At 39.0% G+C, this 27,792-nt stretch overlaps 2 protein-coding genes across 3 annotated transcripts in view; one reads left to right on the forward strand and one right to left on the reverse strand.

The window, feature by feature from the left end:
* Positions 1-2,232, reverse strand: part of AIDA (axin interactor, dorsalization associated) — a 40,853-nt gene extending 38,621 nt beyond the window's left edge. The window contains exon 1 of the mRNA XM_082670402.1: positions 1,972-2,232. Within this exon, the coding sequence (XP_082526528.1) occupies positions 1,972-2,081 (110 nt within the window). The 5' untranslated portion in view covers positions 2,082-2,232. The remainder of the gene's footprint in view (positions 1-1,971) is intronic.
* A 351-nt stretch (positions 2,233-2,583) lies between these two features.
* Positions 2,584-22,946, forward strand: BROX (BRO1 domain and CAAX motif containing). Of its 2 annotated transcripts, XM_082678711.1 has the most exons (14): positions 2,616-2,703; positions 3,321-3,383; positions 5,623-5,739; positions 8,573-8,679; positions 9,017-9,113; positions 11,971-12,066; positions 13,041-13,113; positions 14,107-14,212; positions 14,925-15,014; positions 16,763-16,848; positions 17,685-17,766; positions 18,064-18,214; positions 19,431-19,590; positions 20,583-22,946. In XM_082678711.1, the coding sequence occupies exons 3-14, from the start codon at positions 5,639-5,641 to the stop codon at positions 20,667-20,669; spliced, it is 1,236 nt and encodes a 411-aa protein (XP_082534837.1). In that variant the 5' UTR covers positions 2,616-2,703; positions 3,321-3,383; positions 5,623-5,638; the 3' UTR covers positions 20,670-22,946. The 2 variants fall into 2 exon arrangements, with proteins under 2 accessions (XP_082534836.1, XP_082534837.1); XM_082678710.1 differs by lacking the exon at positions 3,321-3,383 and having other exon boundaries at positions 2,584-2,703.
* The last annotated feature ends 4,846 nt before the right edge of the window (positions 22,947-27,792 follow it).

Here is a 27,792-nt window from a genome sequence, read left to right on the forward strand (position 1 = left end):
TATGTTTACAAAATTTAAGCCAATCATCACATATTTCTATTCAAATTTGACACTGGTGGTTTTTATAGTAATTTTAGAATTACTCTGAATCATGAAGTTCAAGGTTAGTAATGAGGTTCAACAATAGATTTGTTGGTGCTTATTACTCTCTTGCTGAGATATTTTTAGAAATTCCAGCTAAACAGCTTGCATATGCAATTTTCCTTTGTAATTTCAATTGGACATGGTATTCTTCACTTTCCATTGTGAGGTCTGCTGCTGAGTGCCAACAGCTGCGATGTCCCACCATCACAAGTGAGAGGCAGCTTTAGATTTCAGGCTACGCAAGTTTAGTTAATGCAGAATGAGTATACATGGGTGCTCACTATCTAACTGGCTACAGTATGAAGGATACATTCTCTGGGAATGAAGGAAGTCTTCTAATTTGTCCAATTCACTTATACAACGCATCTTTAATAAATGCCTTAAACACTACATAGTAGAGCAGACAGGATTTGGAACTGGGAAAAAAAAAAACAACCCAGACTTCAGCAGTATAGTTTTGTGACCCTAGGTAATCCGGTTAACCTGAGCTTCAGTTTCCTCATTTGCAAAATGAAAATAATAATATTCTCACCGAGCAGTTGCAAGAGTAAAGTGAAATCAAGTGAAAGTGCAAAACAAATGACAGTAGTTGCTACACATGGCAAAATGGCCCAAACCATGGTGGTTTTCAGGGCTTTTGAAAACTACAGGCAATTCAAAGTCAGTAAGATGAGATAGAGAACATCCACGCATTTAAATTATCTTAATGGCCAGATAAACACAAGTAACTATTGTAGAAAAAGAATACAGGATTTAGATCTTCCAAGCACGAATCGTGTATTCTTTCCAAAAGACGCTGGGGCGGGGGGAGGGGGGGTGGATTTTACTTACACATGGTTTCGAACAATAACTTGCTTTAAACCAAGAAGTAATTACTGGCAACAGTTTGCAAACAACAGCATTTCAGCAGGCAGTTCCTATTTTCAGTAAAATGTGCAAGAAACTATAAGCAAGGTTTAATATATACGCAAACCTTGTCTTTTAATTTTAAAAACACCGCTTAAGTTTTGGGAGGAAACCATAAAGGGAAAGAAATCGGACTTGGGTAGATCAAAGAACCTGGTGCTCACATGTACCCTGCGGCTATACATTATACACAGGAAAAGGAGGAGGGACCCAAGGAGGCGGTGGTGACTCCTGTGCGTGGTCTATTAATTCACATTTTGCTCTCTTCTGTTCACATCCTGCAGGGACTCCACCCAGAGCAACCGAGCGAGGGGGTGGGTGGGACTCACCCAGCCTAGCAAATAACAGTCCCAGAAACCGAAACGGAATCGAGGTGAATTGGGAAAACACGGCTCCCCAGAAACAGGGGTGGAGAAGGGGCTCGAGAGGAGACCTTTCTTTGGGCTGAGGAGATACCTCCGGCCTCGCTGCCTCCTGGGGGGCACCCCCTCCCCTCCCCTCAATCGCCACCAGTTCCCTCCTGCCCTACACAGGGGAGGAGGAAGGCACAGTACACAGAGCGAGGCCCCTCATCCCGGGGACGTGGGCGGAGAACACACAAGTATTCCTCCGAGATTCTAAAAGAGAAACTGAGGGGCGGCAACCTGAGAGAGGCAGAGGAGAGGGGAAAAGGAAACTGACTGCAGAGCGGGGGACCCATGAGACGGTGGCAAGGAACTCAGTAGGTAGCCTGAATGGGCTGGCGCCCCAGGAAAGAAGGGCTACCTGTTGCACGGAACTGGCCCTGCTGAGGCGGAGAGCGAAAAACCCCAGAGACTGGACCTTGGTCTCCAGGGCCAGTGGGATCTCAGCCCCAGCGCCTGGGGGGCCCCACCCTGAGAAGCCTTGGCTGCAGATACAGTGATGAGAGACACCGACAGAAAGAAGCGGGAGGCGGCCGACTGGAGCCGGTCTGGCCCGCTCCCGCGGTTAGTCACTCACATCTGATACTCGTCTATCGCCTCCACCAGCTGGCCCCAAGAGTCGAAGTCGGCGCCTCTCCTAAAACTGGCGCCCCAGCGCTGCAGCAGACTTCGGGTCACCTCCGACATGGCCGGTCCCCACCCCGTCCCCTCCCGCCCCTACCCCAGCAAGGCCGGGCTCTAGGGCGCCATCCTCCCCGGGCCTGGCCCCGACATTAACAGGGCCAAGAGGAACCGCTACGGCCACCGCCACCACCCGCCAAGGAGCCGCCCAAGCCCATTTGCCGCCACAGCCAAACTTTGCGGCTCTGAAGCGGCCGCCCCGCCGAGGCTCCGCCCCCGAGGCCCGCCTCGTGTTAGGTTGAGGCCGCCCCGCTCCACCGAGCGGCCGCCATTGTTATTGAGGCATTCTTCCTCGGGGTGGGAGGCCTGGCCATCTCTGCTCTTTGTCTCTGGAGGAGACCGTAGCTCAAGAGGGAAGACTGTGGAGGAATATCTAAGAAAGGGCTGAGGAACGGAGTGTTTTAAGGGGACTGCGACAACGCGGCAGCCTCAACCCAAGAGCGGCGCGCACTGCCGCCTCGGTAGCTGTCATGGCCGCCCTGACGACGTGATCGGCTCCCGCAGGCCTGGTTTCCGTCGCTCAAGTTCGGTAATCCGGGCTCTGCGACTCCCTCCCTTTCCCGTTTGCGGACTCGGACACTGCCTTTCTTCCCTCTGGAGGGGTGCTGTACAGACATCGAGAAATCCGGTAAGTATGTCATGAGGATGGGCGTTTCCCAGTACTATCCCTACCCCTGTTGTCTCCCCGGAGTCCCAAGCAATAGGGTCAATGTTTTTACACAGGTTCCATAGACTCTCGGATAGTGGTCCTCAAAAGTCTCCTTCAAGTGTTTCAAGGCACTAGAAGGAGATTTGGGGGGACCACTATCCGGGAGTCTATGGAACCTGTGTAAAAAGTGCCTTGGAACAAACGAGAGAAAGAAATTCACATTAGCCCCACGAATCAATGGTATTAACAGCTATATTCACTGAATCGCCTTGCCCGCGTCTCCACTAGCGGTTGGGGGCGGGGGGAGGGTCTTATGGCTACATAGGAGTTTGTTTAGGCACCTTCTGCCCGCCTCTCCCGGGTAGATAGTATCGGCTTTCCACGAAAATGCCTGTTCAGGAGGGGCACGCTAAGGTGTGCGCCTGCGCAAGGTCTTAACGGCGTTAAACCGGACGGGGCCCGGGAGGAAGAGGCTGGGTGGTAAACAGGAAGTGGACGTCGGGAGCTCGGGGGCGGTAGGTTCGTCGCGGGACCCAGGGTCTCCGGAGTGGGGAACCCTTGTCGGTAATCGGACTCTTCCTGTGGCCTCGGCTTAGGTGGCAGCCTCGATCCGACTGTTGTGCTGGTGGCTTCAACGGCACCCTTCCTTGCACCTGCAGGTGGGTGTGTCGTCCTTTTACCCCGCCCTTCGAATTCTTGAAAACTGGAGTGCGGGTCTCTGACCGGACAGATTGGGTAGGGAGGGGTAGAGAACACGGTACTTACCGTCTTCGGTCCTGAAGTAAAGATATGCAGAACTTAAGACATTTTCATCCAGGACGTGGGAGGCCGCCTTAAAAGAGTATTTGTGGAAAATTTGTCACGGTCAAGTGTATTGTGTGCCATTATCTCTGGGAGGCTTGGTTTATATGCACAGAGATGCAGTATTAGTTTATTTAGGTTATAAAGGAGATTTACGTGGATGATATTTAGAAGGTTATATATTTTTGAAGGACTTGTTAAATGTTTTGAGTTACTCAAATGAACTTGCTCAATTTTTCATTGAATACACAGTGCGTTTCCTCATCCTTAAATAGCTGGTGCTCTCCAAAGTCGGTTTTGCCATGAATAAATATGGTAAGGGAAGTGCATAAAGTAGATATTTTTTACACTGTGCAGCCCACGTTTTTTTCACCGATAAGAAAAATCCATGGACAACATTGTATATAATGCTTTCAAATTAATTAAATCTTACCGATTTTGTCTCCCACTTCCCGAAATCTAATTGCCATATTTAAGTCTTCAACTACACCTTCCTGTATTATCTTCGGTATCTTCCCAAGGACTTTTAAGCAAGTGACACACTCCTTTTTTCGTTTCTTTTTTAACCTGAAAGGTGTGGAACTTAATTTTTTTAAGTTGGCATTTCACTTAGGTAGTTTTTTAAATGTTTTGGGTTTTAAGGATAGACATTTTCTTTTTAATTTATTGAAGTATAGTTGATTTACAGTGTTTAATTTCTCCTGTACAGCAAAGTGACTCAGTTATGCATATATACATTCTTTTTATATTCTTTTTCATTATGGTTTGTCACAGGATATTGAATATAGTTCCTGCTATACAGTAGGATTCTGTTGTTTATCCATCCTGTATATACTAGTTTGCATCTGCTAATCCCAAACTCCCAGTCCTTCCCTCCCCTACCTGCCCTCCCCCTTGTCAACCACAAGTATGTTCTAAGGATAGATATTATTATTTTTTTTTAACCAACTAAACTGAGTTTATTAGGGACTAGAAGAGAAATCACAATCAGTGATATGCAAAGATGGGTGACCATAAGCAAATATAGAGAACAAGCAAGGGGAGCATGCTTTTATAGGGAAAAGAGGAGAGTTGGGAGGGGCTGTAATAACCAGAGAGTCCATTGGAGGAACCTGGGAGTCCATAGTATGGAGGCTTCTCATTGGTTGGCCTGCTACAGTCTGACTGGCTGAGCTGCCATGGATGGAGAGAAGTTTTCTTCTTCCTTCTGATAGTAACCTAGAGGTACCTTCCTGTCAGAGATGTAGGTTTACTTCTCTCCTGTTAACTGAGGTCTCCTAGCGGGACCTGAGAGCCCCCCCTACAGGCCTGTCCCAACTCCAACTCTACCTGAGGTTTCTTCAGTTACACATGCTAAATATGTTCATAATTCAGCCATTTTTTTACCATTTTAAGGATAGATTTCATGTGGGGTTTTTTATCATGAAAATATTGATTCTTATTAGCTATTCTGTGGAAAGTATATTTATTATAGAACACATGCTACAGCCAATCAGTTGGCATCAGCAATATCATGTGGGAGATACAGTTAATGTAAAACCTATTCCTGTCAAGTAATCTTAGCAGTCTAAATAAGGGTCACCATTTAAACCTCTTTCGGAATCACGTTCCTCTGCTCCTGTGCCCTTCTCATTTGCAGCTGTCCAACCAAAGTCAAGTACTCCGCTCCTCAAAAGTGTAGTTTGGGGACCAGCAGCATCAGCGTCTCAGGTCCTACCCCAGACTGTTGAATTAGAACTTGCATTTTAACAAGAAGCCCCCACCTCCTGCCCTGACGTGATTTTTATACACATTAAAGTTTAAACATTACTGCTCCAGTATCTTCAGCATTGCAGTTACTGTGAGCACATTTACAAATGCTGGTTTTTTTATAGGTCTGATCTAAGCATAGGCTGCTATAAACAGTTAAAAAGAGATTGATGTATGGCAGTGAAGCATTTTATTTATGTATATGTCTGTTTTATATATGTTTTATATTAAAATGTATATATCCTGTAGTAATTTTCAACTTTTACTTTAAAAAATATTTTAATATGATTTACACTGCTTATTAAATGTTTTATGTTTAATTTTTATACATTTGTTTTTTGTCAATAGGAAACACCTGGAGAGAATGACACATTGGTTTCATAGGAACCCATTAAAAGCCACAGCTCCTGTCCCTTTTAACTATTATGGCGTAGTCACTGGCCCTGCTGCTTCAAAAATTTGCAGGTAAGTTTGTCAGTCTTCACAAGTACTGATTGAGCCCCCCATGGATACGAGGTACTTTTTTAGGGTCATGCACAGTGCAGAAGTATGTAATACACTGTCCCTAACCTTAGACTCCTTATAAACTTACAAATGACATGTGAAAAGTTAAGTCATAGATTATTTAAACTGGGTCCTCAAGTTTAGGTCAGTGAGTGAGTCCCAGAGAGGCTAAACAGTCACAATTAAAAGAGTTAAGCTATATGTTACAACAGTACAAGAGACTCCACAAAGTCATATATGGATATTGTTCATTGGCCAGATAGTAAATTAATTGAGTTCTGAGCAGGGAGAGGTCCCTATGACCTGAAATAGCCTTCAGAGTGTTCAGTAGCACAGAGGACTTGAGCTGGGGTTTAAATGCATTGTATGGCTTACATCAGGGGTTGCCAGACTGTGTCCTGCAGATTGGCCCAGTGATTGTTTTCATAAAGATAAGTTTTTATTAGAACATAGCGCCCCCCCCACTTATTTACATATTGTCTATGGCTGCCTTTCCTCTCTACAGTAAGATTGAGTATTCCCAGGGGAGACTTTATGACCTACTAGGCCTAGAATATTTATCTTCAGGTCCGTTGCTGACCCCTGACTTAAGATAGTAAGAATGGAGAGGAGAAAGTCATTTCTGTTAGGTAAACCTTTGTTCTAGGGAGTATGAGTAGAGCAGTTTAACTGGCACAAAAGAGATAGATGCAAGAGAGATTTCGAAGGAGGCATCAACTGGCCAGATGTCTCATTTGCTCTGGAAAGTTGAAAAGGATTCATTTAGTCTATGAGATACAGAACCTAGATGATCAAGACATTGGTGGTACCAGTAAAGGAAAACCAAGAGAATTGCTACTTTTTGTGAAAAGAAGTAATTGGAGTAAAAGGTTGATCTAGACCAGGGGTCAGCAAACTTTTTCTGTAAAGGGCTAAATAGTATATATTTTAGGCTTTGTGGGCTACACACAGTCACTATTGGATATTCTTCTTTGTTCATTTTTGCAAAATTAACCTGTGGGCCGTATAAAAACAAGTTACAGGTTGTACTTTGCCAACCCCTAATCCTAGACATTGGTCCCAGCTTAACTGTTTTATCTGTAGCATTGGGCAAGTCTCTTACTAATTACTCATCTGTAAAATTACTCATCTGTAAAATTAATAACCTAAATTAGATACTTCTAAGGTACACTTTTCTCGAATTCTGTCATTCTAATATGAATATAATTTTGCACAAGTTGGTTTGCAGGTGATGATTGAATGCCTACTTGGAAATAACTAGCAAAGTATTCGAGTCTAGAATAGGCCTTAAGGATTCAAATTCTGGGGACTTCCCTGGCAGTCCAGTGGTTAAGACTCTGCGCTTCCAATGCAGGGGGCCCGGGTTCAGTCCCTGGTTGGGAAACTAAGATCCTGCATGTTGCGTGGCATGGCCAAAAGGAAAAAAATTCAGATTTTTTTCCGAGTCCAAGAATTACCCCTCCCAGCTTTTAATTAAATAACTCAACAATGACAGATTCATAAGGTAGCCCATCCCATTTTGGGTCAGCTGTATATAGTTGTTACTATATACTTTCTTGGAATCAGCCTCCTTAGAGCTGGTACCAATAAATATTCCATCTAGACCATTCAGGTTTAAGTTTGTGCTCCTTTGTAAACATCAGTGCTACTTACAGTCCTTCTAAATCTTAAAATATTTGAAATGTTAGTATTACTTCACTCGACACAGAAATTTGAGTATGTGCTTTATCCCAGACACTAAGTTCTGGGTATACAGTTCCTACTGTCTTCGTGCTTACAATTTAAATTTAGTCTTTAGTCATTTACACCCAACTGTCTTTAGTCATGGTCCATGTAATATGATTTCTGGATCCCTATTTAAGCAAGTTGCCTTCTGAAAGAACATGTGTAACTGGAACAGGACCAAGTTAGAGCTGATAATGTAGATCTAGATTAGATGTAGTTATACTCGTAGATGAGACCTCAGAAGAGAGAAGAGCAGAAAGCCAAAGACTGAACATTGCTGGAGGTGGGAATATGAAGGGGACATGGAAGAAAATAGAGAAGGAACTTTTAGAGATGAGAGGAGAATCTGGAAAATTTGGCGTTATTGGAATCAAGGGAGAAAAGAATTTTGAGAAAGAAACAATAAATGTCTGCAACATTTATTGCTGCAGAGAAGCAAAGGAGAATGGAGATGAGGGAACAGTTTTAAAATGACTAGTGGTCACGTGTTTTTGCATGTTTGTGTGTGTGTTGTATTATAGAATGCAATTTTAAAATATGGTTTTGTACTTAAGTACATTTTGACATAATGTCAAATTTTGACATTGTAAGGGGATACTAAAATTCTGTACAAATGTTAAATTTCCATTTTTCAAAAAACTTCTATTGTGAACTGGTCAGATTAATTTACTCATTCATACCTTTCCTCCCGTCTTAAAAGCTTGTGTTAGTTTGATTTTTTAAAATTAAAACTTGCTGTGTATCTTTATTATATAATTGTATTCATGATTTGTTCCTTTAGTTGGACTGAGTTTATTTTAGTACAACTTTTAAAACAACTGTTACTGGAAATTTCGCTTACCTCCAGTGTTAGTCCAATTAAATTCATTCCTGTATACTTAGTAATATCTTAGAGGAAGGGGTGTGTGTGTGTGTGTGTGTGTGTGTGTGTGTGTGTGTGTGTGTGTGTGTGTGTGTGTGTGTGTGTGTGTGTGTTTAAGCTTTTACAGTTGAAACTTTTAAGCCACTTTTACGTAGATTCATTGTAATACAGCTTACTTAACATTACTCTCTTTCTGTCTCATTTAAGTGACTTGAGATCATCTAGAGCACGACTGCTTGAATTGTTCACTGATTTGAACTGTAATCCACAAATGATGAAGAATGCAGCAGATTCATATTTTTCACTTTTACAAGGTTAGTTATTTAAATCAATTTAAGTTTTTAAAAGTCAACTATGTAGAAGTTCATATTTGATTCTTAGACTTTTCAGATTTGAATAGTTTAGTCTTCTAGGTTATATTCTTCAGTATGCTTGAGTATCAGAAATGTGAGAATGTAAAGGTAGTATGTGGTCTTTCTAACATTTTGAAAATTAAATGTGTGCATATTTCATATTATGTTACCTTAGGAGAAGGGTATAGAGGGGCTGGGAGTTTCATTCGGGTATCTGAAAAAGTCATTCTCGAAAAATGTTCTAAACAGACACGTGATATTTCCTGTAAAACTGAAAATGTTTTCTACCTTTTTATAGGTTTCATTAACTCATTGGATGAATCTACCCAAGAAAGCAAGTTACGATATATTCAAAATTTCAAGTGGACTGATACATTACAGGGACAGGTTCCAAGGTAAGCAGCACCAACAGTACTAAATTCAAGCCATTTTTGTAACTGTTTAGCTAGTGATTAACTCGTAGCCTCTGTGTGGAAGAAGTAAAATGTAAGTCTGATCAGCATTTTGCCTAATCAGGAAATTAATATAAAACTTTTGACCTAAACTCCTAATGCAGTCTATTAAATACAAACAGAATTTGTTTCTTCTGGACCAAATCATTTTTGAGATAATCAATATAAACGTTAACTAGATTGAGCAGCCTTGACTTTTAATAACACACAAAGAATGGTTTGGGAATTTGAAACCCAAACCTAGATTTTGGTCTTTGCCTCCATCCAAGCAGAGCAGAACTTTGCTTTATCCACTACTTTCCTTTTCTGATGGATAGTTCAGATGTCTCTGGTTAGTCTCCTTCTTTCATTCTCCCCAGTTCCACCCCAATTCCATACTCTTTTGACTGACAGTACTGTATTTGTTTTTCTTCCTAATTTCACTGTTTCTGCTCTTTTTAAAAACTTCCCCTCAGAACTTTCTCATCATTCACTTGAAACTAGTTAGATCTAATTATAACAGGAAACCAATCATAATGGTGCTAAATTTTTAACTACTTTTTTTTTTTAAACACCATTGGGTTATTTAAATAGTTATATATCTTTATCTCAATTTGCTTTAGAATTAACCGTTTTATAAAATCAGAAGGGAAGGAAATGGGGATTGGCAAACAACCAGGGCAGGCATTACAGTGGAAGGAGTGTGGACTTTGGATTCATACACACGTAGATCAGCCTCAGAGCTTCTCCTGTGTGAACATCTGCTTCCTCAACTGTATGTTGGGGTTACAGGTATAGGGCTTTTGTGAGGAACAAAATAGGAAATTTTGTATTAAGGGGCTGATATAATGCCAGGCATTAATAGACATTCAATAAATGTTAGTTTCCTTCCTTCCTTCCTTGGGAATATTGTATATAATAGAATTCACAAATTGGGTAGGAAGTTGTGGACTGTGGGTCCTTTCCAAATTTTAATATTCTGGGATACCAAGGTTTTCCAAGTAAGTCTTCATTTTCTGTTTTGCTTTATGTACCCCTTTGTACTTCGTCTAAAATTAAGGAATATTTTCCTTAAAAACTTTTTTTAAAGAATCAAACCTCTACCATTGTTACATTACAAAACTTTGGCAGATTCTAAAGTGTTTTGTATTACATAAATTTGGCAGTTTTCCCCACCATGCTAAATTTTCATTCCTTGTGACAGCATTTCTCAGCATAGCTTTATGAGACAGTGAAGAATTATGTGGTAAAGGCCTTAAGTTATAATGTTGAGTATTCAGTACATCCGAGATTTTTAAGTTATTTAATCCTTGATTGCTACGTACACAATGAAAAGTGTGCTGTGAGTATATCTTCTGAAAAATGTTTTTTCAACTGTATACACTCTTAACTACTACCTAGATGTGGTACAATAGAAATGGAGTGTTTGGGAGCAAGGCAGATTGAAATAAACGAAGGGTAAACAGGAGAGAGCTATTCATGAGACCCCATAAAAATTAGCAAAACTATCTTATTATTTAAAGATAAAGTTATAAATTAGATATGCCTCTTAGATCACCATTACTAGAATTGCTAGATGTAATTAGTAGATGTAATTCATTGGAAAGTTCCCAGTGCTGGAAAGAATAAGCTGTTAAACTATGCATTAAATTTTTTTGGCATGGTAAACTGTTTTAAGAAGTTTGTTCATAACTGTCATATTTTTGTATGTTATAATGTATATTAAACAGGATAGTTTATAAGGTATTTTTTAATTACATGTTTTGTAACAAATCTTTTTTTTTTAATCTAAAAAGTTTCCATGTCTCTGTTCCTTCTAAGATGGAGGCAGCAATTAAATAAAAAATACAAAGCAGAATCATGATTCTCGTTTCTTCCCTTTGGGTAATTTTTCTGTATCTTTATTAGTATTATATGTGTAATAAGGGTATTACTTCAGGTTTTTTACTTCATCATTTGAGATAAGTGAGATAATGTGTATAAAGAATTTTCAGGGTCTCATCAGAACAACAGTGAATAAAAATATTATTTGCTTTGTGAGCTTTTTGCCATCTTTGTGTCATGTTTAGTTATAGAATCTGAAGGAAACAAGATATAAAATACACTTATTTTTGAGACCTTTTTCTTTGTAGTATACCAATTGGCTTGGCATTCAGAATCTTCTACAGTTTCACATCAGCTTGGCTTTTTGCTCTCTTGCTCCTCGATTTCTCTCTATGAACTGGCAACTTCAATCAAGCTAGTTGGGTTACTGCCACCAGAAAAATCTTTATCCTTTCTTGTGCGTTAACAGCATCATTCCCTCATCTGGGATGTCCTTCTGCTTCCCTTCTAGCCATCTTTCAAGGCACAATTCAAACTCTGTTTATACCATTAAGCCTTCTTTAACCATTCTAGCCTGAAATGATCTCTCCTCTGAAATCCATTTTCTTAAAATGTGGTGTAAGAATCACCTGCTCCAGAATCAACTGGATACTTGTTAAAAATGCAGATTCTGGGCACTTCCCAGACTTTCTTTGTGGGATAAGTTCCAGTAATCTGTATTTTTAAAACTATTCAACGTACTGTAATCTTTGGGAACTACTATTCTCGTGTTTACTATTATGAAGTACATTGTGGACCATTATGTTTAGTCATTCAGTGTTAATTGTGTGTGTGTGTGTGCTTGTGTCTTACCTCCCAACCTATATTAAACACAAGAACTCTTCATTTTTTCAGTTAGCATTTAGCTCTTTATGATTTTGTGTAAGATGTATAGCAGGTTTCATATAGAGATGTCTCAGTCATTGACAGTACTTAACGATCATGTTTATAATTCTAGTGCCCAGCAGGATGCTGTTTTTGAATTAATTTCCATGGGATTTAATGTAGCTTTATGGTATACCAAATATGCTTCAAGACTGGCTGGCAAAGAAAAGTAAGTTAAAAGGGAAGGGTTATGTGCATATTATTATTTTTCAAACGTATGGAGCTTCATTATTAAAAAGTCTAGGCTACTGATAAAAAGTATCACTTCTAATAAATGTAAGGTTGCCTCATAAAGTTAATATTTTAAGTATCAGAATTATGGAGCCCACTGTTAAAAGGGAAAAAATTTTTAATAATCTTGTCATGGGGGTGGTCTTTCTGAATAAAACCCCAAACCAAGAAAAGGGTTGACTATTTGACCACATAAAGTACCATAAACAAAGTTAGAAAACAAATGACAGATTGGTCAAAAAAATTGCAGTGCATGTGACAAATTGTTTTTATAATACTTTTACAAATCAACAGGGAAAGATCAACAAATCGAAACTAAACAGGCAATTCACAGAAAAATACAAAGCCTTTTAAGTTTGTGAAAGATGTTTTGAAGGATTAAGGAACTGTGAAATAAAATGAGATACAGTTTTTATAATAGTACAATTGGATATTAGCAATATGAAACTGGCAACTACCAACTGTGATGCGCCTGAACATGGGAATAATATGCAGCCATTTAAGAATGGAGTTGAATTCTATGTGCTGATGTAAAATTGTCTCTGAAGTAATTTAGGTGATTAAAACAAGAGCAGAGTGGTGAATATTGTGTATGTATGTGTTTTTTAAGTATGTGCATGCATTAAATGTATATTAATTTTTATGCTTGTTTATGCACAGAAGATTATCTGGAAGGAAAAACAAGAAGGCTTTGTCCAGACCCCTAAACAGGAGCTCTCTTTTTCACTTGTAGTATCTTCTCTTTGGATATTTTTCATGTGCATTTGTTAGTTTCTTAAGTGTCAAAAAGAAGAAAACGTAGTGAAAAACACAAATGACTAACTTCTGTGGATTTATGAGAATGTATTAGTTGTTGGTTTTAATACCAGAAACGGGATTCATCCTGTAACTAATGTAACCACTATCTTTCAGCATAACAGAGGATGAAGCAAAAGAAGTCCATCGAAGCTTAAAAATTGCAGCTGGGATTTTTAAACATTTAAAGGTAAAATAATAATAATATATATTCTTAATGCTTTAATTCTTGAATAATTTTTATTTAATTCTTTGCGGGGTGGGGTGAAGGAATTATTTCATCATGTAGAAAGAACTAGTATGTGTTCTGTTTTCCTTATGTTAAGTACCTTGTTGATGAGTGCAGCCAATTACAGAATATTAAGTGTTTCCACTTCAGAAAATCATCAGTGAATTTTACAATTAGACGATGCAAGTGGTACTTCACTGCTTATTTTTCAGTCTCTTCTGAAAAGATGAGAGAAAACAAAGCACAAAAATTGATAGTTCTGAGCATTTCCCTTGCTGTATGCAGCAGTTGCCAGGAGCCATCATGATTCTGCAAAACCAGATTTTCTGAGTATATTCTCTGTATTTCATTGAAAATGCCAGCGGGGCAATCAGTACACACTAATTACATTAAATTGCTTGGAGATGTGATGAGAATTAGGGGAAAGACTAACGTATTTTCCAACCAGAATTACCCCCACCCCATTCTAATTAAACTACTATTTACTGAAGGCTCCTGGAGGCCAGTGTTGCATTTTCTCATGATAAGATAGTTTTACAGTGATGAAAAAGCTGTGATCCTGAGTGAGCTACAGAACTGTAGTCTTCTTTATATCTGCTATTATTAATGTGAATGAACAGTTTCGGCTGTCATGCAAAAGGGAAATTTGGTTTCCGTTTCAGTTAACCATTTTCTAAGTTGAGAATATGACTTGCATATCTAAGCAATTTATTATGACCCAAATTTTGCTCTTGAATTTCTTATTTTTACAAAAATTTATAAGAAGCTTTAAAAGTTTTAGTGTACAGGAACTTTTATTCTCTGTAAGCTTAACATTGCTCCATTTTACACTTTGTTTGTACCCTAAATTTCTGAAAAACCCCAAATTGAATATCTCATAACTTCAGTTTTCTTTCTAACAGCTGAGTTAAAATAAAATTTGGCTTCTTCGTTTTTTTTTTCTTTCTCTCTCAGGAAAGTCATATCCCAAAATTAATTACACCTGCAGAAAAGGGGAGGGATTTAGAGGCACGACTCATAGAAGCTTACATTATCCAATGTCAAGCTGAAGCTCAAGAAGGTATCTTAAATATTGTAAGATTTTTTTTAAGAAAGTCTGTATTGGCATTTAGTTCTTTTTTTAAAAATCAGAATTAGCTGGAATTGCTGGAGTTTCAGGATTTGAGAAATTTATAGTGAGGAATTAAAAAAATTGATTTTTACCTTTAGCATTTGCCTTCATTTTTCATTAGCTGGAAAAGGCCTTACAGTTTAATGATTCTTTTTAAGAGGATTTTGATTTCATGCCATTTCTGGCAGCATAATTAAGTCTATAACTCATCTTTCCCCCCACTCTACCTTGCTCATTTCTTTTCTGCTTCCACTGTTTGGCTTACCTTGAAATCTTTGCCTTTCAGTGGCCGGAAATAAATGAAGACTTATGTGAAAACAATAAAGAAACTTTGTTGGCTTTTGTTTTTCTTTATTTCAAACTCCAGTGCCCTGAAAGTATTTGTTTCCTCTTACATCATGCGATTTTGTAGTAGGGGTTTTCTGTGATTAGTAATTGGCTAGTGATTTATTTAAGGAAGTGGTATCAGAACCAACAAGCTCAGTGTTTTCTGCTTGTTTATGTTTGCATTTTCTGTAGCTTACTTTTCATGTTAAAACTTTTAACAAACTGTATTAAAGTCCCGAATAGATATCAGACTGTCTTTTGCTATTATAATTGAGCTTAAGGTAAATGCAAGTGAACTTAATCATACATTCACTTCATTATGTTTTGGTTATAGTAACAATTGCTCGAGCAATTGAACTGAAACATGCTCCTGTACTAATTGCTGCCCTGGCATATGAAACAGCCAATTTCTATCAAAAAGCTGGTAAGTTCTATTTTTAGTCTTTAGATTTTCACATTAAGCTCTTGGCTTAGTAGGGAACAAGCAAAGCAAAAGGACTCTCAGATTGTTTCATCTTTTGCAAAGCTGTAGTAATAGCTGCACTATTTTATTAATCTTGTTGAAAAGAAAATAAAAGAATTAGAGCTGTTCACGGTTAATATGCTCCATAACTTCTAGTGAAAAGGATGATGCTATCCTTTTTAACCAGTTACATCTAATAATTAAACAGCTGTTTTTCTTTTGAAATGTTTTTGGTCTTTATAACAACCTTGTAGTTACTATCCTTATTTAGACAAGAAACTGAAATCCAGAGAATTAACATAACTAATCTGTAATTTAACTGCTAGCAGGTGGGAGGCTGAGACTAGCACTCAGATCTTCTCCTTAATGTATTATTCTTTTCAGTCACTTATTTAGGAAACATGCATATGTTTCTATTTATCAGATGGTTACTCTTTTAGTTGCTGGGTATAGAGATGCACAGTCTAGGGAAGGAGACAAACATGTAACCACATTATTATAGTATGAAATGAGGTGTGGTTACAGGGTTGAAATAAAAACCTAAAGGATCTGGGCATGCTAGGGAAGGCTTTCTAGAGGAAGGTGGTGGTTTAGCCTTATTTTGAAATAGAAATAGAAATTCTAGGTTTGCTGGGATGCTTTAGCATATGGGAAGAGTAGAACATTCTGTAGTATGTACAAAGATTAGAAAGAACTTAGCACATTCTGGAACTGAGACATGTTTTAGCTGAAACAGGATGAGAGCTAGGAGCAAAGGTTACGAAAGTGTGCATATGTGAGGCTATGAATTGGTCTGTAAGCCTGTCTGAGAAGTTTGGCCTTCATTCGGTAGGTATTTGGGACCCCTTAAAAGGTATAGTAAAGTCAATCTGACTTGACTGGACTTGAATTTAAGAAAGGTCCCTATCGTTGCAAGATGAGAAATGGGCTTACTAGTGAAGGAGTAGTAGGCTGACTCTACTTAGATTATAATCATTTCTTCCTAAGTACTATGGAAGAAATGATGAAGGTTTTGACAAAGATAGCAGAGTAGGAAATGGAGAAGAAGAAATACATTCGAAAGGTGTTTGGCAGGATATATGAGCATGTGTGTTTTATACAAGATGCAGGGATGGGGTGGTGAATGAGGGTTAGGAGAGTATCCTTCTGACTTGGGTGACTAGACTATTCTTGGCATTGCTGTATTATGAAAAAGGTTGGAAAGAGATACTATAATAGTACTCATATTTACTTTGAAGTTCTTAGTCATTGCTATTTTTATCATTATCTCAAACTTAAATTGCATTAACCATCAAATCTAAATAAATAAATAAGTAAATAAAATAAATCACTTTAAATAAAGCAAGGGGTTTTTTTGTGTGTTTTTTTGTGTTTTTTTTTTTTTGTGGTACGCGGGCCTCTCACTGTTGTGGCCTCTCCCGCTGCGGAGCACAGGCTCCGGACGCGCAGGTTCAGTGGCCATGTCTCACAGGCCCAGCCGCTCCGCGGCATGTGGGATCTTCCCGCACCGGGGCATGAACCCATGTCCCCTGCATCAGCAGGCAGACTTCCAACCACTGCGCCACCAGGGAAGCCCAAAGCAAGGTTTTTAAAGTGTAAATGCTTGAGTTTTAGACTTGAATGGTCTTTTAGCATCTGAACACATAAGCTATAAGTCTCCTAGTGAATCAGGGTGAAATTATATTTTGCTTTTTAAAATGTAACTTTAGATCATGCTTTATCCAGTTTGGAGCCTGCATACTCTGCTAAATGGAGAAAATATCTTCACTTGAAAACGTGTTTCTACACAGCTTATGTAAGTATTTTTAGCCCAGAAACAATGTAAATTACTGTCTCTCCAGCCCCTCGAGCACCAGTTCTGTCATCTCGCCTGACTCTTCGTTAGCATTTTACAGATAATGGACAGCTCTCAGTTAATGTTCCCTGATAGTCAGTGCAGCCATTGTGGAGTAAAACGAGTGGAAGGAGATGATGTAGAGCTGGGTTATAGCAATGGAATTACTGTTTGATTCAGACCCACTTTTAAGCTGGAACCTTCTGCAAACTTCATGAGAATTCTCTCGTTTCATCCTGTTCACTGAGAAAGATATTTACTGATGCTAATCTAAAGACTTAGCCATACAGTGTATCACCTGGGTTGGTGAAGAATCATAAATAAGATTTCTTATACCTTATAATCTGCTTTCAAACACACTGCATGAGACCATGTGCAATCCCTGCATTGATGGTAGACATTTAAAGAATAAGCATGTTCTATTCCAGCCTGGTAACATTTTTCTTAAGACCTGTTTAGTCTTTAACCTCAAATCCTTCCTCCTTCTCCCTCTGTATTAGCACACTAATTTCCCTCCTTTATCCCCTCTGCCCTAATTTTAAAAACAGGTTTCAGCAAATAGTTTTTGCTCTCAGTCCATGGTTAGAAGGCTAGTTTGGCTCAAGGCTTGACGTAATTCCACTTTATATACCAGCAGAGATGGGGGGAAGCTTATTCAAGTAAAGAGATGTAAGGGACTGCATTGATACTTCAAACAATGGACAAAGGCATTTCTTTGTCTGATGCATGTAGAAAACGATGATAGTGGAAAGCATCATTTGAGGAGAGAATGAATAAAAATTTGTTTCTTTTATCAGGCTTATTGTTATCATGGTCAGACTTTGTTGGCTAGTGATAAATGTGGTGAAGCAATCAGGTCTCTTCAAGAGGCAGAAAAATGTAAGTATTCCTGCCAGAATATTAACTCCTCTTTTAAAAACTAATGTTTAATCATAGAGGGAATGGGCAGTTAAAAAGAGATGTTGGGGGAGTTCATGAAAGGGAATGAGAATCAGTGAAGTAATTGGAGGAAAGAAAAAAGTGCTTCGAAAACCTAGAACTTGTAGAAAATACCTACCTACCCCTTATACTATTGTTGGTAGTGCGCTTATGCTAGTTAAAGAGCATCTCTGATTAATAGCCTTTTTAGTATAAATAATCAATAATCAAATGACTGTATATCCCTTTCACATGCAGTTTATGCAAAGGCAGAAGCATTATGCAAAGAATATGGAGAAACCAAAGGCCCTGGACCAACAGTCAAACCTTCAGGACACTTGTTCTTTAGGAAACTTGGAAATCTTGTGAAGAACACCCTTGAAAAATGTCAGAGAGAAAATGGATTTATGTGAGTACAGCTCAGTATGATTTTAGTAGTCGGTATAGTATGTGCAGTTGGCCCTCTGTAATCTGTGGGTTCCACATCCAGAATTCAGCCAACCGCAGATTGAAAGTATATGGGGGGGCAGGGAGGGGGGATTCTAGAAAGTCCTTAAAAGCAAAACTTCAATTTGCTGCAGGCTAGCAGCTATTTACATAGCATTTACATTCTATTAGGTATTACAAGTAACCTAGAGATGATTTAAAGTTTACGGGAGGATGTGCGTAGGTTATATGCAAATACTACTTCACTTTACGTAAGGGACTTAAGCATCTCTGGATTTTGGTATCTGCCAGGGTCCCAGAACCAATCCCCCGAAGATACTGGGGTTTGAACGTATTTATAATGTTTAAATAATAATATCGTTTTAATAATATCACAGTTTGTTAGTCTCTATTCCCATACATTTTATATCAAGTTGCATTGAAGTTGAGCATTAATTTTCTATTTAAATTGGTGATAGAATTCACTTGTGTTAGACCTAATTTTTATTCTGCTTTTGATGATAACATATAAAAGCAGGTTTAAAAATTCAAACATGAATTATTAATATATAGCCCACTTCTACTGTCCTAACTTTCTCTTACCTTTGTTTCCCTGCCATTCCTTCTCTGTGTGTTATATATACATACCTTCTCTTGGCATACTCATCTCATTCTCTTTTCAGCCACGTATAAAGCAGGGAAATTAATTTTCTGTCAGTTCTGTTTAGGCCTGTCAAGCAGTTTTCCATTATTAAATCAGTGTTGTTCAAACTGTAGATCAGTACCTATGGAGGTTGTAGAATTAATTTTGTCCCTGCTTTTTGTCTTGCATTCTTCCCTTTATATTCTGCATCTGGTCATGCTGTGCTTTCACATCCTTGAACGTGCCCAGTTTAACTTTTATCACTTCCTTTGGAAAGCATCCCTGACCCCCCAAATCTGCCCCTCTTTTAATTGCCCCTCTTTTGTGTTCTCACAGCACTCCACATCCCTCATAGCTTCAGTTACATTGCACAGTTGTTGACAGGGTTTCTTGATTTTGTCACCTACTCATCTGTAAACTACGTGAGACAGGAAATTGTTCTCTATGTAATTCATCATTAAATTGTCATTTCCTTGCACAAGGTCTTGGACATAAATAGACTCTCAAATAGTTAACAAATAACTGAATGAATTGCTGTTTCCATTGCTTTTTGCAGTTACTTTCAAAAAGTTCCAACAGAAGCCCCACAACTGGAACTCAAAGCAGTTTATGGTCTCGTAGAACCTGTACCTTTCGAATTTCCTCCTACAAGTGTGCACTGGACACCAGAAACATTGGCTGCTTTTGATCTCACCCAAAGACCTAAGGATGACAGTGTACGGGATTGGGTTTTTTCCATTCATTCACAAAAATTTCAAAAGAGAATTCAGACTTCACAGTTTGATATTGTCCTCTATTTAAATAGATGCATGTATTTGTCTAAATGTTAAATTAGCTGATTACAGTGGTTGGTGTAAAATCTGAACTCTTTCAGAGGTAAACCTCTAGGCGCTAATTGTCTTCTGATTTTTTACATAGTTGAGTGATGTTGTTTTCAACACATTATCTTGCCTTTTTACAATTCGTCAGAGCCTCCTTTAAGAAGAGTGTGGGAGGACAGGTCTAAAAAGGATGGCTCATCCATGTTTATATTGCTATAGCAATGCTGTTTTTGATTCAGCATAGTGCATGGTATTTGAAGATTTGACCTGATTTCAACATTCTGTGACATCATCCAGGGGTAAAATTAGACTGCTTTATTCATTTATATCTAAGTACATCTTAGTGTACTAAACCAAATGGTAGATTAAGTGGAAATTTTGAGGTTTGGCTACCAAAAGAGAGGGGGTCTGTGAAAAAAGGGATGGGAATTATTTTGTAGCCATAGCTGCTTCCTTGAAATTTTCTTTTAATATAATTTCCTACCCATACTAAAACCATTATTCCTTAAAATAACAGTTTTTGCATCCTGTTCAGCCTCTTAAATAATGTCCTAAGAGGTAGCCTGTTACTGTCACAAGTAATCTTCAAACTTGAGGGTTCCATGTGCACAGGTTGATGGCTCAGTTTCTCCCTCCTCAGAAAGAGTAAGAGTACCATTAGCTTGACGTTTGCCTACCCATCAGGTTTGCATCTTCACTGAAGTGTTGCTTTCCTGTTATGTCTTTAATTGAATTGGTTTGTATGTAGCTTCTGGCACAGCTTTGTTAGTCTCCGTGCTGTGTATTTTAGTATATCATCTTTATATTAGTCTGAAGTGGAATAGATCTAGTGTTTGTTTTCCAGATCTTAGTTTATGTACTTACACTGTATTTTTCTTTCTCCATAGGCTAAACCCAAACCAGAAGAAGTGGTGAAACCTATGAAAGAACCAGATATCAAACCTCAGAAGGACACTGGGTGCTACATCTCCTAAAATACATTGATACAGTGTGCACTTTGAATTTTCTTCCAGATAAGATAAACCATGGAACTTCATCTTTCTTGAAATGATTTCTCTGAAGCCTATAGATTAATTTAGTACATTCAGAGGGAATCTGCCTTCAGTTTATTTGTTCTTGATTTTTAACACAGTGTAAGTGTTTTCATGCTTTGTTTCCGAACTCCTTTTTAATCAGGACAACCTGTGAAAAATTTTTATTGTGCCTCTAAAGGGCATATTTGGGGGTTGGGTTTTTCTTCCTGAACTCTGGGTAGTAGTAAGTTTCAGGTTAATACACTACAGGCCAGAATCATGTGGTTTCAGGTGTGTTTTTCTATCTTCACAAAAAAAAGTTTATTTTCCTTCCTCTTATTTGATACCAGAAGAATGACAGGAGTCAGTTTTTAACAGACAAGGTTTTTTACCCCTCTCCGATATGTCAGTTGTAGCACAACTGACTTGTTATCTTCTGTGTCAGTTACCTTTTCTGGTTGGGGGAAAAAAAAAATCACTTTTAGTTAAAGATCAAAAAATCTTCATACCAAATCCCTTATACATGTTAGAATCTATAATTTACTTAGAAATCAGTGTTTATAGGTATGTTGAGACCAGTTAAGAGCTTACTCTTATGCTGATAGCCCTGTACTTCATTTCAGTCTCAGTAAGCAAACCTACAATATTTTTTAAAGTACTTTTTCTAATGGATTTTTTACTTAGGGGACAGAACTTGGTAACAGCTCTTAGTATTTGTGTGAAAAGACAGTGAAAATGTTTTTGCAGAAGTCAAATAATGCATGATGAAAAGAAAGAACTTTAAGCCTAAACAAGATCGGTTGTCCTGAATTACACTGGTAAATCTCTACTACTTTGTTACAGAAGTTAGAGTAAAATGCCTTTGTTAACCTGATTTCAGTGTACATGGTTTTTATATAGTTTTCTAATACACTTATCCTGTCAGAATTGTATTGCTTTAGGCCAAAGGCCATAGCAGAAACTTAGAGAGCAAACAGGTACAGTATATCTTAAAAATACCTTGTAATATTTGAAATAGTTTAGTATATACAGAAACCTGGGAAATAGTGGATACATAATACTTTAATAAAAAAAAATCACACATGTAGGTTTATCTTCTTTTGATTATTCTCCTGGGGCATCACCTAATTTTTCTCTTATAAATGACAGATTGGTTCAAATAATAGGAGTAGTAATAGTAGGGTATGTTGAGAGCTTACTTTGTGCCAGGCACTGTGCTGAGCACTTACATAGATAAACCTTTGAATCCACACAGCAACTCTGTGACAAATAGGTAAAACCTGCATAAAGTATTGAGACAGGAATAAACATTTCATTATGAAAAATAGATTATACCTATCTGAATATTGTGCTAAAATAAATGATAAATCATAGTTTATACTCATGGGAAAAAAAGCTACATAGAATCAGTGAGGGTTTTTTTAATATATATGGAAATGCTAATTACTCCTTGCTATATAACATTTAATATTTGAAGCTGCAGTTTTCAGAATCAGTGGAGTAATAACTGAACAGACATTTATTTTGTTGTTTATAGAAAAAACACTTTAATTTCCCTGTATTTTTGTGCTCTATGCCTTTTACTGACAAAACTTCGAACCGTACTTGATGTGAGCTTATTACTCTTGGCCTGTAAGATCTATTTATTTTAGAAACAAGTGCTTATTAGTTACTAAATTTTCACATTTGAAAATTTAGTAACTAGGCTAAATTTATTGACACAATATGTGTCAGTTTCACATATTGACATTTTTATGGGTCATACTTCCATATATGGAATGAAAACATGTAATATGCTCAGTGCTTCTGTAAAGTGCAGTAAATACTCGTATTACATTTAATCAATAATTGGCAACTTTAAGATAAGCAGATAGTAAATATTCTGTTGACTCAGCAAAGGTGACACTTTGACTAACTATCCCATTATATATAATATTCTTTGAAATCATCTTCAAAATTTGGGGAAGTGAGTAAATGTAAAGAAGTTGCATGAATGTCATAGATGTAATAACTATTTGTGTTAACTATTGCATACTTAGTTCAAACCAGATAATGACAACTAACATATCCTGCTAAAAGTGTTGTTAATATACTGAATTATCTATTTATGAAAATAAAAGTGATTCTACTTCCAATTTCATGGGAATTTTTGTTTTTCAATAAATATTTTTATGTTTATTAAGCCAGTAACAAGGTTAATACAATGTAAAATCATATTTCTTCACAGTTGTATTTTAAAATGACAGATGCATTTGCATCAGTTGTTTTATGCTACATGAATTCATTAAACACTCAACGTTCCTTGACCTATTTGGTTTCTACTTATGCTTATTGGTACTTACCACCTTTTAATCTTGAAGTAGGGTTTCAGTCAGCCTGCATATATTTTTATTCACAGTATTATCTAGCATGCTGCAGTCTTGTATACGGTGGTGAGCTAAGCTAGAGACCTTATCATTATTGCTGTACAGTACTCTGCAGAAAACTTTTTACTTTGGAAACTTTGAGGTAGCATTTTCAGTGCTATATAAATATACTCAGATAAAATCATATTCAGAAATATTTCCTTCTAGAGTAATCATGCTTTAGAAAATGAGGCATTTTTTTGTCTCGATATGTGCGTAAAAATAAACTTGTATCATTTGGTTTACTATACTTTTGTATCTAAAGACTTTAATCTGATATTTGAGTAATTTGCTTCGAATTTACATTCTTGTTTTAAAAAATGTTTTTGTAGTAAACTAAAGGGATTAAAATAGTTAATCTGGAGGGGGCGCCTACTCTGAATTATAGAACAGCGGTGTTGGATTGTATTTACCCAAAAGGCCAGAGCTATCACTTATGCGATTCAGCGTATCTGATGACTGTGATGTGCTTGAGGTGGGTGTACGCTCATAGCTCCCTCTGAGAGTGCTCCCCAGAGAAAATGTTAGATCACCCAGTGGCTTGATATTGTCCAGAGCTTCTCTGGTCGTTTGCCTCAAGCTATTGATCTCAGCCTTCTGGGGCTGACTGGGCAGGACCTAAGGTGGCTGGAGCTCCCAGGCTGGTCACCTCCAGAATGTCAAACAATGAATTTCCTAGATCATCTGCTATGATGTAGGAAAAGTTGAGAAACACCCCAATAGGACAGGCATGTCAGTAATGTCACTCTTACCCCTGGTGGCTGGGTGCATGTTTATGGTCTAATACTGAAAATAAAGGTAGAAGAGTCCAGCCAGGTGATGTTCTGTCAGCATTTCTCAAGGAGGAGCAGTGGTTTGTTTATACATGTGTTTGTTTATTCAGATTTCACATATATCCTCCCCAGAATGCCTCACTCTGCCTGCCTGGGGTGAGTCACCAATTGGAGTGGGCCCATCTCCTCAGGTGAAACGGCATGGAGAAACTGGCAGTGAATGCTGCCCTGTGAAGCTGTGAAGTGGGGCTTTGGCTGTCCCATCCTTGCTTTTACCAGAGGCTCAGCCTTCAGACGCCCTCAGGGGAAGAGGGAAAGGGAGGAGGGGGCACCGCAGGCCCAGGCAAACAAGGCTGACGCACTCTTGGTAGTTACCCAGGGCTGGTTCCGTTAACCTGGTTCATTTGAAAAAAAAAACTTTTTTTTAAGACTGTTCTCTTTATTTTTCCAATCTATTATGTAGTACCTTCCCCCACCCATTGAAGTGAACTGACCGTATGATTCATTTATTAAATACTGAGTTCCAGCTGTGTCAGGTACTGTAGTGGCAGGAGGTAAATAAGGCAGGGAGCACACAGGTAAAACCCCTTCCACCCTGGCTGGTGGGCGGGTCAGAGAAGGAAGGGAAGAGGGAAACAAAAACAGGATAAGTGAAATATAGATTGTGTTCAATGTTGATAAGTACTAAGGAGACAAAACAATGACGTAAGCTGTCGAGTGGTGGTGGTGGTGAACGAAGTCAGCTGGTTCTTTGAACGACTGGAGCCCCGGGAAGACCTCGAGCCAAAGACCTGAAGGAAGTGAGGGAACAAAGTCTAAGGGAAGACAGACTCATCCAGAGAACAGACCGCACGCACAAGGTCCCTGCAGGGCAGAGAGCCTGTGTGGTCAGGGAACGGCAGTAAGAGGGCCAGTGGCTGGAATGAGACAGGAGCAGCTCAGGGGGAAGGTATCAGTAGAACAAAATGAGGCAGAAAAGTACTGGGGCCAGATCTACAACCTTGTAGGCCATTGTAAGGACTTTGGCTTTTACTCGGGGTGAGACGAGAACCCACTGGAGAGTTTTAAGTAGAGAAGTGACATGGTATGATTTAACATTTAACAACTCTTACTGCTTTTTGAGTGTAGATGGTAGGAAGCCAATTAGCAGACTGCTGCAATAATCCAGGTGACAGATGATGGCTTAGACCAGCGTGGTGGCAGTGGAATGGTGGTATTAAGACTCTGGCAATAACCCAGAGAACTTCCTGTTGGATTTAATGTGAGGTGTGATTAAAGGAGAAGAATCAAGAATGTCTCCAATGTTTTTGGCCTGAGGATCTGGAAGAATAGGGTTGCCATTTATTGAAATGGGAAGACTGCCAGAGGAGTAGATGTGAGTGTGTGAGTGGGAGCTGGGTGAGTGGGTGGGGTAGTTTCAGGAAGGAGAAGCGTGCACTGAAAGTATGAGCAAAAGGTTTAGACATGGATTGAGTTGTCTGTTAGCCGTCCAAAAAGAGACGTCAAGAAGAGACTTCAAGTAGACGGTAGATCTATGCATCTGAGATTCAGGGAGATAAAAATGTTGGCTATAAATGTGTGTGTAGATAGTATTTAAAGCCATAGGGCTGGGACTTCCCTGATGGCACAGTGGTTAAGAATCTGCCCGCCAATGTGGGGGACACGGGTTCGAGCCCTGGTCCAGGAAGATCCCACATGCTGCAGAGCAACTAAGCCTGTGCACCACAACTACTGAAGCCCGTGCACCACAACTACTGAAGCCCATGCACCTAGAGCCCGTGCTCCACAAGAGAAGCCCCTGCTCGCCACAACTAGAGAAAGCCTGCACGCAGCAACAAAGACCCAATGCAGCCAAAAATAAATAAATAACTTTATTAAAAAGAAAAAAAGCCATAGGGCCAAATGAGGAGTAGGTGAGTCCAAGAGCTGAGCCCTGGTGTACTCCAATATTGAAAGGTCAGGGAGATTATACGGTATGTTAATTGCATTATATACTTGGGAACAATCCTTGATAAACTAGATTTGGGTTTTTAAAGAAAAAACTAGAGGTTCTCCTACGAATTAAACTGAGGTACAAAGCATGTTGTGGGGAATACTTGACCCTCTGAAATATCACTTCCAAAACATCCCAGTCTAGGTACTTGGTGTGAAGTTGGCAACGCTCCCAAGATTTTGGTAAATAAAAAATAAGTAGATTCCACGCAGTTCAGTATTGAGCCCCCTCTATATTGACACACACTGTGATTACAAAGATGAATTTTGCATAGCATATTCTGAAATGTCCATTAGGTGGCAGAAGAGCATTCACTAAATCGACTGTAAGCCAGGTAGGTCTCTCTCTCTCTCTCTCTCTCTCTCTCTCTCTCTCTCTCCCCTCCTTTCTCCTCCCCCATCTCTCTTGCCCACTCTGCTCCTTTAGCACTCTCTTTTAAAGACGAATATGTCAATTTAATGCACAACACTATTTTGCAAAACAAACCACTGTTTTCTTCAGAAAGCCAACAGATATCACTAGTCTGTAATATAACAGGGGTGAGCCAGGTGAATGAGGGCTTGGGGTACTTCATTTGGTTCAGAAATGTATGACTTGGGAGATGGTCTGGAAAGGAGTAAATTGACTATAATAGACTGTTAGGCCTTATTCTTAAACTTTTGATGTGTAAGCTTTTCAGCTGGGGGCAAAGCAGGGAGGCCTCAGAAAGCAGAAAGCAAAAAAAAATCCTCCTGTAAGAAAATAAGCAAGACTTCTTAGCCCAAGCGTGGCTGTTGGAGCTTTCTGCAGTACACCACATGACTAAATCACAAGTCTGTTCAATTCAAATTTATTTACTTTTGGCTGTGTTGGGTCTTCGTTGCTGTGCGCGGGCTTTCTCTAGTTGTGGCAAGCGGGGGCTACTCTTCGCTGCGGTGTGCTAGCTTCTCATTGTGGTGGCTTCTCTTGTTGCAGAGCATGGGCTCTAGGCACGCGGGCTCAGTAGTTGTGGCTCGGGGGCTCTAGAGCGCAGGCTCAGTAGTTGTGGCGCACGGGCTTAGTTGCTCCAGGGTATGTGGGATCTTCCCAGACCAGGGCTCGAACCCATGTCCCCTACATTGGCAGGAGGATTCTTAACCACTGCGCCACCAGAGAAATCCCACAAGTCTGTTCAATTTAGAAGTCACATTTCTTCCTGCTCTCCTTCAGGCACTGGTCCCCAAACTGGCCTGCCCATTGCAATCACCAGGGAAGCCTCAAAAATAATTGAGGCCCATGTCCCACCCCAATAGACTGTGGGTCTCGGGTGTGTCCTGGCCTTGGAATTTTAAAAAAGGACTCTCAGGTAATCCTAACATGAAGACAAGTTTGAGGGCCACTGGGTTTATTTAATGCTGCACGTGTAAACATAACTCACCTTCCCACAACACAAATTCGTTCCGCCCTGTAAGACACACGCAAGAGAACCTTTCCACGTCAGCACAAAGGCTAGTTGTATTAATTTGTCATCTACCGAACAAATTCTAACACCAAATTTTGCACTACTTTCAAAACCAAAGCCAATTAAAGCAATGAAAGAAAAAGCAGAGGAATAATGGTGAGTTGTTTTTTGAAAATGTTTTTATTTTCTTCTGATTGTTACAGAGCATATTTTATTTCTCATGGCATTGAAAATATTTACTTTTGCAAAACTGTTATACTCGGCATATTTTAAACACCAAGTTAAGATCTTTTTTTTTTTTTCTGCTCTTTGGCATCAGAAACTAAGTAGTTCTAGTTTACTTCTCACCAAATAGTTTTAGTTTACTTCTCACCAAGGTTCTTTTGTGATACACTGCCACTAAGTCAGTCAGGGAAAACCATGAATATATCCTTTAAGACTCCTCAGGGGACCCTGAGCTGAGAAGGTCTCACATCACCTTGCTTTGGATAAC

This window comes from Grampus griseus, assembly GCF_964374135.1.
Source record: "Grampus griseus genome assembly, chromosome: 1".
NCBI lineage: Eukaryota > Metazoa > Chordata > Mammalia > Artiodactyla > Delphinidae > Grampus > Grampus griseus.

What these genes read in the sequence shown, in the direction of transcription:
- BROX (XM_082678710.1), top strand. Translation starts at nt 5,639, where the DNA reads ATGACACATTGGTTTCATAGGAACCCATTAAAAGCCACAGCTCCTGTC. An exon ending in GCTGCTTCAAAAATTTGCAG is followed by an intron (nt 5,740 to 8,572) that starts GTAAGTTTGTCA and finishes GTCTCATTTAAG; the next exon opens with TGACTTGAGATCATCTAGAG. An exon ending in CGTGTTTCTACACAGCTTAT is followed by an intron (nt 16,849 to 17,684) that starts GTAAGTATTTTT and finishes TTCTTTTATCAG; the next exon opens with GCTTATTGTTATCATGGTCA.